The sequence below is a fragment of the Gossypium hirsutum genome, chromosome A05 (genome assembly GCF_007990345.1).
Source record: "Gossypium hirsutum isolate 1008001.06 chromosome A05, Gossypium_hirsutum_v2.1, whole genome shotgun sequence".
NCBI lineage: Eukaryota > Viridiplantae > Streptophyta > Magnoliopsida > Malvales > Malvaceae > Gossypium > Gossypium hirsutum.
Genome location: NC_053428.1, coordinates 24,509,337 through 24,523,782, shown reverse-complemented (window position 1 = coordinate 24,523,782; position 14,446 = coordinate 24,509,337). Strand labels below are relative to the sequence as shown.

At 33.9% G+C, this 14,446-nt stretch overlaps 1 protein-coding gene across 2 annotated transcripts; it reads left to right on the top strand.

Annotated features, from left to right (window-relative positions):
* The first annotated feature begins 643 nt into the window (after positions 1-643).
* LOC107910215 (kinesin-like protein KIN-7C, mitochondrial) lies at positions 644-13,884 on the top strand. Of its 2 annotated transcripts, none has more exons than XM_041114068.1 (26): positions 644-1,083; positions 1,194-1,291; positions 1,673-1,762; positions 2,606-2,658; positions 3,106-3,171; positions 3,253-3,306; positions 4,677-4,736; positions 4,970-5,048; positions 5,298-5,365; positions 5,881-5,943; positions 6,080-6,184; positions 6,545-6,649; positions 6,840-6,947; positions 7,037-7,183; positions 7,469-7,651; positions 7,840-8,010; positions 8,289-8,525; positions 9,151-9,291; positions 9,385-9,510; positions 10,166-10,216; positions 10,310-10,357; positions 10,446-10,727; positions 10,875-11,603; positions 12,506-12,595; positions 12,885-12,945; positions 13,479-13,884. In XM_041114068.1, exons 1-25 carry the CDS (start codon positions 818-820, stop codon positions 12,903-12,905), a joined length of 3,441 nt encoding a protein of 1,146 aa, XP_040970002.1. In that variant the 5' UTR covers positions 644-817; the 3' UTR covers positions 12,906-12,945; positions 13,479-13,884. The 2 variants fall into 2 exon arrangements, with proteins under 2 accessions (XP_040970002.1, XP_040970001.1); XM_041114067.1 differs by having other exon boundaries at positions 8,274-8,525.
* The last annotated feature ends 562 nt before the right edge of the window (positions 13,885-14,446 follow it).

Here is a 14,446-nt window from a genome sequence, read left to right as displayed (position 1 = left end):
ATACAATTTAATTTATATTTTACTATTTGATTTAAATATAATTTGTAAAATATTTTGATATTTTATTATGAATATAATTTAAAAATATTTAAATTTTATTGTATATGATTTTAATATTTTAATTACTATTTTATAAAAAATATAACTTTAATTTATGTTATATTATTTAATATAAATATAAATTTAATTATTTATTGTATTATAGATACATTGTCATTTCTAATCTAATATCTTTAATAATCATTTTATATTATCAACTCACCGTTACAATTGCATTTAAATCTAAACGCACATCCCACCATTATTTTTAATCCTACTATTATAATATCAAATCTTATATCACAACCACCATTATTTTTAATTTCACTAAAAATAAATACACAGCCCATGTCAACTACTTATAAATTTCTCATTATAAACAAAAACTCATATGATGCTCTCCTTAAAAAAACCCACCGCATAACTCCTCGTAAAGCAACATTTGGTAGTCATCAAATCTACCTTTTAGGTAGACTTTTTTTTTTTTAAAGAGATGCGGACAGAAAAGTTTTCAATTTCAAAACCCAACAACATCTGACGTAAGGGCATATCTGACAATTCAAATTAAAAAAAATCAGACAAATAAAAAAACACAAAGTTAAAAATTAAAGCTTCGTTTTGGAGGGAGAGATGGGAGAGAAAGAGAAAAAACATCGCAGCTAAAGGGCGGCACCATCGTTTCTCTCACTCTCGCCGCCGGCATTCCCCTTTTTGTTTTCTACTCTCTCTAAACTTTGACTTTCCATTGACTTTTTTGCGTTTCCGGTTCTCTTGGAAGATGTCTAGTAGGTCAAATCGTTCCTCCATGTCGCCGTTCCGTTCACGCAAATCTCCCGTTCCCTCGCCTTCCACGAAAACGACCGGTCGTCCGGCGACTCCTTCTTCAACGACGTCGTCTCGTCCTCCTTCTAGGCTCTCCTCGTCTCCAGCTACTTCCTCTAGTCCCAACCCGGGCCCAAGTCCGTCCACTGTCGTCGTTGAACGCCTCGAGTCTTCCAAGTCTAAAGAAAATGTTACTGTCACTGTTCGTTTCCGTCCTCTCAGGTACTCTCTCTCTGTGGCTGCCTTCTATTTGTCCATTATCTAGCTGCTGGTGACAGTCGGGAAGCTTTTTTTTTTGTTATACTTGATTTGCTTTCTCCGTTTTCCATCAGTCCGAGGGAAATTAATAAAGGAGACGAGATAGCGTGGTATGCAGATGGTGACTTTACAGTAAGGAACGAGTTCAATCCTTCTATTGCTTATGGCTTTGGTTAGTAAAGCTTTTTGTTTTTCTTTTCTTCTTTTTGGGGATTTTCTGAGTGTGATAATAATTTTTATCGAATAAACAATAAAACTTTGGTAGAAAGTTCTTGATTCATTTTCTTATTGGGTTCATTTTGTAGTCCGTTACTAAAATTGCTGCACTGAGTGAATCAACAATCAACTGTTTAATTTGCATTTTTGGCTGCTTAGATCCTTATATTTTGTTTATGTCATACATTAGGCTCATGTTTTCTGAAAATTTAATGGGGTTAGCATTCTTGAGCTTCAACATGTACCTGAGCTTCAACATGTCCCACATTTGTTTTCTCTTGTTGAAACTTCTCATGGTTGTTGATTTACTGAGTTGATTTTCATGCGTATATTACAGACAGAGTGTTTGGCCCGGCAACAACCACGCGCCATGTATATGATGCTGCTGCTCAGCATGTTATAAGTGGTGCCATGCAAGGGATAAATGGTAACTTTCTTTATCTTTAGCTATTAATTTCACTGTAGTTCGAAGTAATATTGATAGAGGTCTTCTATGAGTTGAGTGTTTTATGACTGTTTCTGTTCAATTGCAACATATGGGTGGGATATCTTAAATGTGGAATGACCCATTAAAACATTAATTATATGAAAGTTATAGTAATATAGTATCAAATTCTATGAATTTTAATTCCAAAGTTGGTGAGAAAAGCGAAAACAGAGTTAGGTAAAACACTAAATCTTGCTGAATAGGATCCATCTCATTAAAATTTCAAATTGATGAAACGTAATATTCTTCCTTCTATGTTTTGCATCTGTTTCAGTTTCAAGCCAACAGCCAAGCATTTTGAGAAGGATAGTAGGAAAAATACTTGCCCATTTTCTTTGAATTTTCAGAAAATTAAAGGAGGATAGAATGGTGGACCCAAATTCTCGTACTTTTATCTAGAATATTGCTTTGTTATTAACTTAAGTCGGTTAAAGGTGAAGCAATGGTCTTCTGGATTAATATAAGGGCTTTTTTCTTTATGTTGCAAGATTAACCTAATACATTCTGTGTTGTTAAATTTTTAATATTGAAATTCTGTATATCAATGTTAAACTTGCTATAGAATGTACAATCAAGAAAGTTCAATCTTCATATGCAAAACTCAACTGCTTTAGGTATTTTAAGAATTGAATTTATTGATATTATACAAGAAAGAGTTCTCTCTCAATGAAACAAATTGGATGGTGACATAGTTTACATGAGAGTAGGCTATGTCTTTACACTAATTTTCACTATGCGATGAATTGTTAGATGATAATTATTTCTCTGATCTCATACATGCAGGCACAGTTTTTGCATATGGTGTTACGAGTAGTGGAAAGACTCATACAATGCATGTAAGTGTTGAACAAGAGATTTTGTCACTTCTCTCCTTTCATCTGTGCCCAATAAGTTGTATATATAACATGGCAATGATTTGTATTAGGTATAGAGCTTCATTTTGGTGATTGATTAATGAGGTGGATGCCGGATGCTTGTGTAATGACTTGAATGAGAATATTTCATCTCTTGGAAAGTAAATCAAACATTCTGACCATTTAAGGAAGCTCTATAACTTGTGTATATACCTTGAATATGCATGAATTCTAATATTCTAACTTTTACTAGAGAATAGAATTTTAGTAATAAATTAAGTCCCTTACTGTTGAGGATTATATATCAGCATAGGGGGAATCGTCGAGGTTGGTGGTTTTGGGGGGGGACTTCCATTGGATGTATCATGGTTATCCTATTTTTGCTACTCAAATATTATGGTGCAATGTTGACTTTATATCTTGATTTAGGGTGAGCAAAAGTCACCTGGAATCATTCCATTAGCTGTTAAGGATGTATTTGCCACCATTCAAGAGGTAATTGGTTGATCTTCCATTTGATTGATTGTGTTTTTAGACAATATCCTTTCATTGAGTAACCTTGCTTTTGTATTTTAGACACCTGAGCGGGAGTTTCTTCTTCGGGTTTCATATCTTGAGATTTACAATGAGGTTAGTCATGGTCTTATTTTCATGTTTTGAAGTTTATGTTTTCCCCACTCCATTTATCATGCTTGGCTTGGCTAGGTCAACATGTTTTCCTTTAAACTAGTAAGAGTTGATGCTGGTTGGCTTTTAGTTGAGAGTTTCTAGGAGGTAAAAGAAACATAGAGATGTAGCCATAAGGCAATTAAGTTTTCGTTATATGTGTTGTAGAGGATGTTGTTGTTGTCTCCTCATGATGCTATCAAGTTTGAAAGGAAGTTTATGTAAGCTTTAAGCATGATAATAGGTACTGGATACTATTAGTGCACGGGATATTAATCCCAATTGGATAGGAAATGAAAGGTTATGTTCTATTGGACACGTCTTTTGGGAAGAGGTTAATGGCTTGTGCCAAGTGGTATTAGAGCCAATGCTTAATTGCTCAATTTCACACCAAGTCCCAATGAGTAGGATAGATAGGTCGGATCAACTATGACTCGACGCTGAACCCTTGACATTGGGATAGTCAAAAGTGATTGGGCGGGTGAGAATGTCACTCTTTCTCTTATATAGGCTATATTGCAGACAATTGGGGAAATCTAGCTCTAGAGCTGTATAACAAAGACAATATTCTTCATCACTTGTTCGAAAAGGTTGCTTAAAAGCAACTACTTCACAGACTTCTCTGACACCCGCTTGAAGTTTAAAAAAAAAAAGAAATCTCACCACTGTTGTTCCCCTAAGCGTTTATTCACTAGTTTGTCCCTTAGTGAACCAGAACAGGAGCTTCATTCATATCATGCCCAAACGCCCTAAAGCCAGGGTACGGGCTATAAGTGTTTGATCTGTGTTCTAAATATTTGGATTGAAATTGGATACCGTCAAGGTTGTCATATGTTTAATAATATCTAGTAAGTTTGGAGCATCATTTCATGTGGATTCAAAATTATTTTATTTTATTTTAGGTTTTGCTTATTAAATTAGATGTAGCAACTCCAAGGGTAAGCATTAAACTATGGTTACTTGCTATTTTATTTTTTATTTTTTTAGTTTCTTTTATTTCTTGACAAGGTTAGTTTGGGAGGAAAGGTGCAAGCAGGTAAGGCATCGATGATTAGATCAACCATGCTATTTATTCTGTATAAAAGAGTTCATTTAGACTAGAGACCACATTAGTGAATTGAAGAGAGTAAATAATTTTCTGAAGATCTTTACTATAGCTCTGCTGTAATCATAATCGATTGATTCTAGTCTGCCTATTGTTCAGATTTTTGTATTCAATGGTCCCCTGGAGCATCATGTCTTGTGCTGTTCATTTTACGTAAATGTTCTTCTGACTTCTTGCTTGGCGGTTGCTGTTAACAAAACCTTTTGCTTTTGCACTATTTGGTCACCAGGTTATCAATGATTTACTTGATCCAATAGGTCAGAACCTAAGGATAAGAGAGGATGCTCAGGTGATCTACCTTTTCTCTACTTTTCACTTCTTATGTGCATGTCTTTTGTATCATCCATAATTTTCTGTAGAATTTTTTATTTTCTTGTTCTTTGTATAATGTATCTGTCTTTAATCAGCATATGCCCTGTTTTGTGTTACATTTATTTTCAACTTATACACTGATGCAAACTATATCACAACTCAGAACTTAAAATATTTTTTATTTTAATTTGTGGCGTGTAACTTGAGCAGGGAACTTATGTTGAGGGAATCAAAGAAGAAGTTGTTTTATCTCCTGCTCATGCTCTTTCCTTGATAGCAACTGGAGAAGGTATACTAACATTCGCTTTCTGTATTCTAGTACACTTTTATACCAGAACATTTCTCCTTTGATACATGCCAATTATTTTCTTGTAGTCAAATTTTCATTTCTTTTGCTTTCATTTGTATACCACTGTTTATGTTTCTTTGTAGGAACTTTCTTTTAATCATCAATTTTTATGGTTTCCTGATTATTTTTGCTCTTTCTTTTTCTCATTTCTACTCTCTATCCATTAACATTTTTTTTCTGATGTAACAGAACATAGGCACGTTGGTTCTAATAATTTCAACCTTCTTAGCAGTCGGAGTCACACTATATTCACCCTGGTACTTAATCTTTTATTTAAATAAAAGCATAATAATTTTTAATGTCTTAGAAGCTCAAACCTTTATTTAAGCAGAATGTCTTAAATTATACAATTCTGTATTAAATAAAGTTAGAACTAGCAAAATTTTTTGTTGCCATCTTTTTTAGAAATAAAGAGATTTAGCTAGGCTGGTTCTTGTGGTTCCAAATGTGACAGAGTAGAATGGCGGTTAATGTGTTTTGTTGATTATTTTGAAAAGGAAAGGGGATATATGGTTTATATAAGCTTTTTCGTGGTTGTTCTAGACGAATTCTATTTTTTTTTTCTTGGATAAATCTTTTTGAATTTGATATTTTCAATTCTTCAAAACCATCAATCATCATGAATGATCATATCACTTTGATGAGCCTGCCCCTAAATTTTTAAGAACTATAATAGTTATTTCCTGATCAAGGTGTTTTTGTGTTTGTTCATCTTCTTTTCTTTTTTCTTAATTCTTGTCTCACTTTACTGAAATATTCTGTTAACTATTAGACTATTGAAAGCAGTCCACGTGGGGAGAAGAATGGGGATGAAGATGTGACACTATCCCAACTGGTAACTACCTTAATCATTTCATTGATAGAAGTTAGGATATCGACTGAACTTAGCTGATTGTGATGCTTTTTTAATACAAACATCCTGGTATTGGTATCTATACGTAAATATGACTGGATTCTTTTTATTTTTGCAGAACTTAATTGATCTTGCTGGATCTGAAAGCTCTAAAGCTGAAACAACTGGATTGCGGAGAAAAGAAGGCTCATATATAAATAAAAGTTTACTGACTCTAGGAACTGTATGAAATCACTTCTCTTTTTGGTCTTCTCTTCTCTCTCTCTTTTAGATGACTAGGTTATAACCAGTTCTACTTAGTTGCATGATTGCTGCCTTTTCTCCCCCGGGCTGTAAGATGCCAATCTTACATATCTATATATTGTGCAGTTTACTTGTAATTATGAATCTTATCAATAACTATTTTTGACCATTTCCCTTTTGATTTACACTTGCTTTAATGCTAGTTATTGCTGCGTGCTAAATTGATCTACTTCTGAACTCGTCATTGCATGATTTTGAAGTTTTGCTGGGCATAAATTCTTGGTGCAAATTTGATCATCTGTTTCAAGACTTTTTGCTTATTAATTGTCTCTCATTCTAGGTAATTTCTAAATTGACGGATGGAAAAGCAACTCATATTCCATACCGAGATTCCAAGCTTACCCGTTTATTGCAGTCATCCCTTAGTGGCCGTGGACGGATTTCTGTAAGTTCAATTTATCATCACAGGGAATTAAGTATTGCTATTATCGGTATTTTCTGCGAGATCTTCGGTTATTACTTTCCCCTTTTTTGATAATAATGTTGCTGTGGTGTCCATTATTTGCTTTATTGTCACTATGATTGTATTGCTGAAGCATTTTTCAATATTCTTTCTATTCTCAACATTGTTGCAGCTTATCTGCACAGTGACACCTGCCTCTAGCAACAGTGAAGAAACACACAACACATTGAAGTTTGCCCATCGAAGTAAGCATGTAGAAATCAAAGCATCCCAGAATAAGGTAAATGCTAGGCTTATTGTTTATATGTTTGTAGTGTTGGATGAGGCTTTGTTGGGCTGCCATGTAATTTATATTCTTTACCTTTTTAGATTATGGATGAGAAGTCGCTTATAAAAAAGTACCAAAAGGAAATTTCCTCTTTAAAGCATGAACTTGAGCAACTAAGGCAAGGGATGATGGAAAGACCTTACACGGCTGTGACTACACAAGACGATTTGGTCAATTTAAAGCTTCAGGTTTGTCATTGTTCCTTGATGAATTTTGATAGTTATACTGGATGTTTCTACTATGGGCTCCATCTAATGTAAAAATTGCTGATATTTAGCCAAGACCTTGACAGGAACATTCTCATTGTGGAGTGTACTTATTATTGGTAGTATTTAATTCCTATTAACATGATGCTATCCAATTAAAATAAAAATTGTCTACTTTAGCCCTATAAACATCAAAAGAGCTAATTTTATTGAGGTATCTGTCATTTCTTGTTTGCATCTAACACGCATTTGTTTCTGGTGTCAAAGCTGGAAGCTGGTCAGGTCAAATTGCAGTCACGATTGGAGGAAGAAGAACAAGCAAAGGCAGCTTTGATGGGAAGAATTCAGCGGTTAACTAAACTAATATTGGTTTCCACCAAGAACTCCATGTCATCAAGCATTCCTGAAAGGTCTAGACATAGACGGAGGCATTCTTTTGGTGAAGATGAGGTGTGTGATCTGTCATTTTGAGCATGAATAACATGATCCATAGTTCCTCAGTATTTTGCAATCTTAGATATAGTGTTCATAGTAGAGGCTTTTTGCAGTAGATCATTTCAGTGGTATGGTTCACTTGACAATTTGAGTTCCTGGGTATTATTTTCTGAAATTTATGTTAGATGTATTTGGTGATGCAGTTAGCATATTTGCCAGATAGGAAAAGAGAATACATGATTGATGATGATGCTGGAAGTTGTGCTTCTGAGCTCTCCGTCGAAGGAAGGGATGATGTCGCAAATCTGGATGAGCTGGTTAAAGATTATAAAGGGAACAGGAGGCGCGGAATGCTTGGCTGGTTTAAACTAAGAGTAGGTTCTGATATATATCTTCCTGTTATTTCTTCTTTAGCATGGATTGAAGGGTAGAGTTTTATCTATGGACTAAGGTGGTTATCAGAGTTGAAAAATGCACTTATTCTGTTTCATTCTGTTTTATCTATGTTTCTTGAGCAGAGATAAGGATTAAAATACTTCAAATGCTTCAATCTTATCAACTCAATTATTCAAACTTTCCAACATTCATTGATTTTATACTTATTCAACAAACTAAACTAGATCAAACAATGTTTGAGAAATTTCACCTGCAGAAACCTGAGAATCAGGCTGGAATGTCTCCCAGTGCTGATAATGGGAGCTCAGCAAGTGGGTCTCCTGCATCTTGTTCAAAATCTTTGCAGGACAAAGGTACATTGAATGATATGAAAGATGGACGGAGAAAATCAGTTAGCAGGAGAGGAGATGATCCTGCAATTGTTGATTCATTTCCAGAAAGAACTCAAGCTGGTGATTTGTTTAGTGCCACTGTTGGAGGTCGTTTGCCTCCGGTAAGAACTGCGATCACTTTTATTTTGTTTTATATGTAAGCATTCCAAGATAGCTAGTATGCTACATGGAAAGAAGCTTCTGGAACTTAAGATTTGTTTTTTAACATTTTAATTTAATGAACTTATATTACTTAGTGTTTTGCTTATTTGCCAAGTATTGGGATTGTATGATCATATTTGGTACTTTGCGTTTCTATTTTGTTTGTTTTTTTAGAATTTCTGCATTTGTGCATTGACTAAGACATGCTTTTACTTGAGTTCACTGCCTTCTACCATTTTGTGCCATGATTATGCATAGTACTGCTAGAATTATGTACATCTAAAATTGTTAGAGATTTTCTAGGGAAAGACCTATCTGACATTGTGGTATTTAAAAGTAGCTTGCCAATGTTTTATATTTTCGAATGTTAATGAAATATTTCTTTTTGGCAAAGTTTGGTTCTGGTCCTTATAATTTTAAGTTATTGCTTAAGTTCTAATAAGTTCTTTTTGCTCTCATACTCAGTGAAGATAATAGTATGTTTGCTTGTGTTGGAGAGTTATGTGGAAAACATATAAACAAGTGCTATAGGATAACTTATTTATTGAAACATTATATTAACTGGGAGCTGAATACACTTTCCAGAGTGGAACCACTATTACAGATCAAATGGATCTTCTCCAGGAGCAGATGAAAATGCTAGCTGGAGAAGTTGCGTTGTCTATTAGTTCTCTAAAAAGGCTGTCAGAGAAAGCAGCAAGCAGCCCCGAAAATTCACAGCTTAGAGTGAGCTACATTAATAAACTCTGCACCTTTTGCAAAATTCTAAATTTGATTGGTAATAATCGATGCTTATGAAGTTCATACCGATTAATACAGGAGCAAATGCAGAAGTTGAAGGGTGAAATCAATGAGAAGAGACATCAAATACGAGTTTTGGAACAACGAATGATTGAATCAGTTGGGAAGGCTCCTCATACATCAAATAATGCTGAAATGTCGCAGGTAAGCATGCTTCAAGTGAAGTTTTGGTTATCTCAGAATTTTTGGGTGATACTACTGAATTGCGAAGACAAATTTTCCTATTGTCCAGCTTGGATTTTTCCAATTGGACCACAACCTTTATATCAGTTGGTAGAAGAAATGTGTAATATTATATTAACCATCCTGTGGTGCAACTAACTATTGCTTTTGAGTTTGAAGATCTCTGTTGAAAGAGCTCTTTCTCACTTCATATTTTCAAACAATATTTCAACTTTTCCCATTTTATATTTCAAAGTTTCAATAAATCTTTGTTCTGTCTTCCTGTAAGTTATTTATATTGAGGTTCAAAAAGAAAAATAATAAATTACATGCTTTGACTTTTGGTGACCAAATAGAAAAATAAATTACTGTTTTCTTTTTAATACTTCGTTGGGGATTGGGTAGCGGGTGGTATAGTAGGCAAGAAAAATAATAAATTACATGCTTTGACTTTTGGTGACCAAATAGAAAAATAAATTACTGTCTTCTTTTTAATACTTCGTTGGGGATTGGGTAGCGGGTGGTATAGTAGGCAAGAACAACTCATTTTTGTAGGTCATTCTCTGTTAAGTCCCCCCCCTCCCCCCTCTCTTGGCTGCTCTTTCTTGCTGATTCAGTCTATTAATCTCTAATGTAGGCTCTTTTGAAGCTTGCAACAAACCTAAATGAGAAAACTTTTGAACTTGAGGTTTGTTATCCTATTACTTGGTTGTGCGAATGGTATTTAAATGTCAAATATACTTTACTAATTTGAGTGCATTGTGATGGAATTGTATTTAAGATTAAATCAGCAGACAATAGGGTACTTCAAGAGCAACTTCAAGTGAAGGTAGAATTTCTAAGTCCGCTTTGCCTTCCCCATGCTTTATTATTTCCGAGTTCATATTGTTAATGATAGTATTTGATTCTCCTAGTAGATTGCAGAAAATTCTGAGATGCAAGAAACTATTCTTCTACTAAGGCAACAGCTGAAGAACAAAAGCTCCAGGAATCCACAAGAAAGTGCAGATAATGTGGCAGAAGAAACTTGTTCCAAAGAATTTTTTGAGAAAATGAAGAATGGAATTGTTTCATGTGAAGAAACTTACGGCGATGATAATACACCAACTAGTGTCATGAGCTTGAATAGAGTATTTTCTCAGGATGACTCCAAAGAGTGTGACAAATGTACCTCTTTGAATTCCCAAGTTCTTATTCAGGTAATTCCTTTTGCATTATTAATTCTGGCATCTTAAGCAAAATTTGAACTAACTATGCTACTTCTGTTCAGTATTTGATTATGGGTGGTGTATTACTCTTCCATGAAGTTTTCTGCTGATGTGTTTAACCTGTTTTTATTTTCTTAGGCTGCTGAGATAGAGAGCCTGAAGCAAGAGAAGGTGAAATTAGCTGAAGAGAAGGATGGGCTTGAAGTTCACAGTAATAAGCTGGCAGAGGAAGCTTCATATGCAAAAGAGTTGGCGGCAGCAGCTGCAGTTGAACTTCGAAACTTAGCTGAAGAAGTAACCAGGCTTTCTTATGAAAATGCTAAACTGACAGGTGAACTGGCTGCCGCAAAAGAGGCCCGCTGTAGATCCAACTGTTGTCAGAGGACTATGCATAATTTTAGACGAAACAACATGAGTGGTGCCTGGCCCGAGGCACATCACAGGAAACAAGAGGATGAACTTCTCATAGAAGAGTTGCAGAAAGAACTTAGCATGAGGAACCAAAGAGAAGCTGCCCTGGAAGCTGCATTATCTGAGAGAGAGCTAATGGAAGGTGATTTGCGGAGAAGAATTAATGAAGCAAAAAGGCACGAGGAACATCTGGAAAATGAGCTGGCAAACATGTGGATGCTTGTGGCAAAGATGAGAAAACTTGGTGTTAATGTGGAGGACATATCATCAAGTATTGCACAAACAGGAGAAAGAAATGGACCTTTGCCTTCCAATGATCACTCGTTTAAATTATTGAAACCGGAAGAAGCTTGTGAAAATTTACATGGGATGAAAACATACGAAGAGTTAAGAGCTTGCTATCAAGAAGAAAGGAGAAGATGTGAAGAACTAGAAAGGCTTGTTTCCAGAATGAAGGTATGCTGTTTCTCTAGATTAGTTTTGAAGAAATGGGAACTTGTATGTTTTTCTCTAGATTAGTTTTGAAGAAATGGGAACTTGTATGTTTTTCTCGTACCAGTTTATTGTGGTTGTTTTCTTTCTTCAACTATGGATCTATCTTTTTGGTTGCCTTCTTTTAAGGTTTCATTTTCCAGCTCTAGTATGAGTATAAAATTAGTGTTTGATTTATCATTGGGATGTAAGACTTGTTCAAACCAGTGAGGAATCTATAAGGGATATAGGCACAGTTCTAATGGAAATTGATCCTGGATAGTATGAGTGTTCAGTATCAAGTCGACAGCTGTGGATGACGTCACTTAACACTTGTATATGAGTCCAGTACTGCAAACCTCAAACTTAATCGCTGTGGATGACGTCACTTAACACTTGTATATGAGTCCAGTACTGTCAATTAAAGCAAACAATTAGCTTTTGGCATTATATTAATCATCAACCTACCTTAAACTTAATGACCAAGAATAGAATGGTATCACTTGGTAGAACGTTGAATTATCAATTGTATTAAATTGTTGGCCTTCTAGCCTAGTTTCAGCTGTAAGCCTGCTTTTGGTCTACAAACTAATCCGCCAACGAATGCCAGTTTTCAGATTTCATGTGATGATCTACATCTCAGGACCAACTTTTCATTTTTCTGAATTAATAGGTATATGAGGCCTGTTAGTTGAAGACTTTTGAGATGCATCTTTGTTTGTGTACTTTACGCTATACCTTATACCTGTTCTAAAGTGTCTGCTATGCAGTTGCATTTGATTATATTTAAGTTGGTTGTATATGTAAATATATCCGTAGACATTTAATTCCATCCAGTTGCAACTTAGAAAAGTTATGAATCTAAACTAATCAACTATTTTCTATAGGGTGAAGATATCAGTGGTTTAGATGTTACATCTCTCGAAGAACTGAAGAATTTTCATGTTGAGGCTATAACGAAAATTTGTCATGCAAAGGTTATATCTTTTTTTATGCTTTTTTTAAAATATTGCTATGTTACAATAAATTGCCATCTTTTCTAATTTACAGCAACATATAGCTGAACTGTTATTATCATTCATATTTCATCCAGTGGAATTTTGAATGTTCAGTTTTAGTATTACCAACAAGCAATTTAAGCATTTAGGAGCTGAAATGAAGATTTAAAACTTAGCAGTATTCTGTATCATAACTAATTTCATTGCATCAAATAAGTTCTATGGTATATCTTTTCTTTTAGTAATTTTGATTCTTTTACTTTTGCAGTGTGCAAATTTTATGTTGTAGGGTATGCAGAATTTAACCATGCATTTATCTGACCATCACGGTGAGTATATATCCATTTTCTTTTCTTTATTCTGCAAATTTAATTGAACTTTGTTGACCACTTCATGCATCATAAAAGAGGAAAGGAAGGAGCCAATATTATGTACAAACTGCCTAGCTGAACTAAAACTAAATTGAGCCCTTAAATCATGAAAAATCTTAAGTCAAATAAAATATATCCTTTCTCTTTAATTTTCTAAACGTGTTGTGGTTACCAGATTGAGTAGATAAGCCTTCCCGTCTCCGTTATTATTATTATTTTATTTTGTCAAGGTCCACCTCTAGGCTCCAGGAATATGTACTTCCTTTTGTGTGCGTCGATCAAGGAGATCAGTATAAATCTATCTTTAAAACCCAGAAACGGTATAAGTCTATCTTTAAAACCCAGAAACTACTCATGATTGGGGGTTAGTTATTTTAATAGGGATCATATGAAGTTCTCCAACAAATGTATCTCTATTTATCCTGGTAAATCATTTTGCATCAAATCTGGTGGATCACATGGTTGCTCATCTTGTTGGATGCTATGCACAGGTGTAATGTATTCTGTATATAATGGAAATATTAACCGAACTCTCCTTTCGATCAAAATCCTTTTGGCGTATCGACTACCATTGCAGATGCATCTTTCCCTGGCTAACTTACATCAGAAATGCCAGAAAATGTTGAAAGCTTTTCCCTTTCCTTTTTGGTTTTTTTTTTTGGGGGGGGGAGGGGGGTTTATTTTACTTATTTTCTTATTCCTTCTGCAGTAAATATTAGTGTGCTATTAGCTGTTGTATTTTGGGATAATACCCAATTTGTACCCTGTAGGTTGCAAATAAAGAAAATAATTCGATTTCTAAATTTCTTATGTATCTCTACGACCAAGTAAATACATGTATTATCTGTAATGTATATGATAGTAGCTATGATGTTTTTGTACTCTTGATTTGGGTCACACATTTGGAGACATTCCAGTTACCATAGTATCATAATATGAAGTTGGGTTGTAGGGTAATTCTTTTCTAAAATATCAAAATTTTCTGCACATGTTTGTTGAAAATCTTTAATATAATTGCTTTATGTAGAAAAAAAATATTTATTTTATGTTTATATATTGCATACGAATATTTATGTTTATTATATTTAAATTTTGATTTTTTATAATTTTATATACGCAATTTGGATTTGATTCAATTTTAAAAATACAATTATTGATATGTTATTATTTTATGTTTATATATTATATATAAAAAATGATTTTATTTATTATACTTGAATTTTGATTGTGTAATTTTATATATAGAATTTTAATTTGATTCAATTTTTATTAATACAATTATTGATATAGCATTGTTTTATGTTTATATATTGTATATATAAATAATTATATTTATCAAATATAAAAATTAATTAATGTATTTAAATTTTTAAGCAGTGCATAATTGAATTAAAGAAAAGTTTTAAGTATTTATTAAAATTTTAATATGTTTATAATTGCATAAAATTAAAATTTGTGT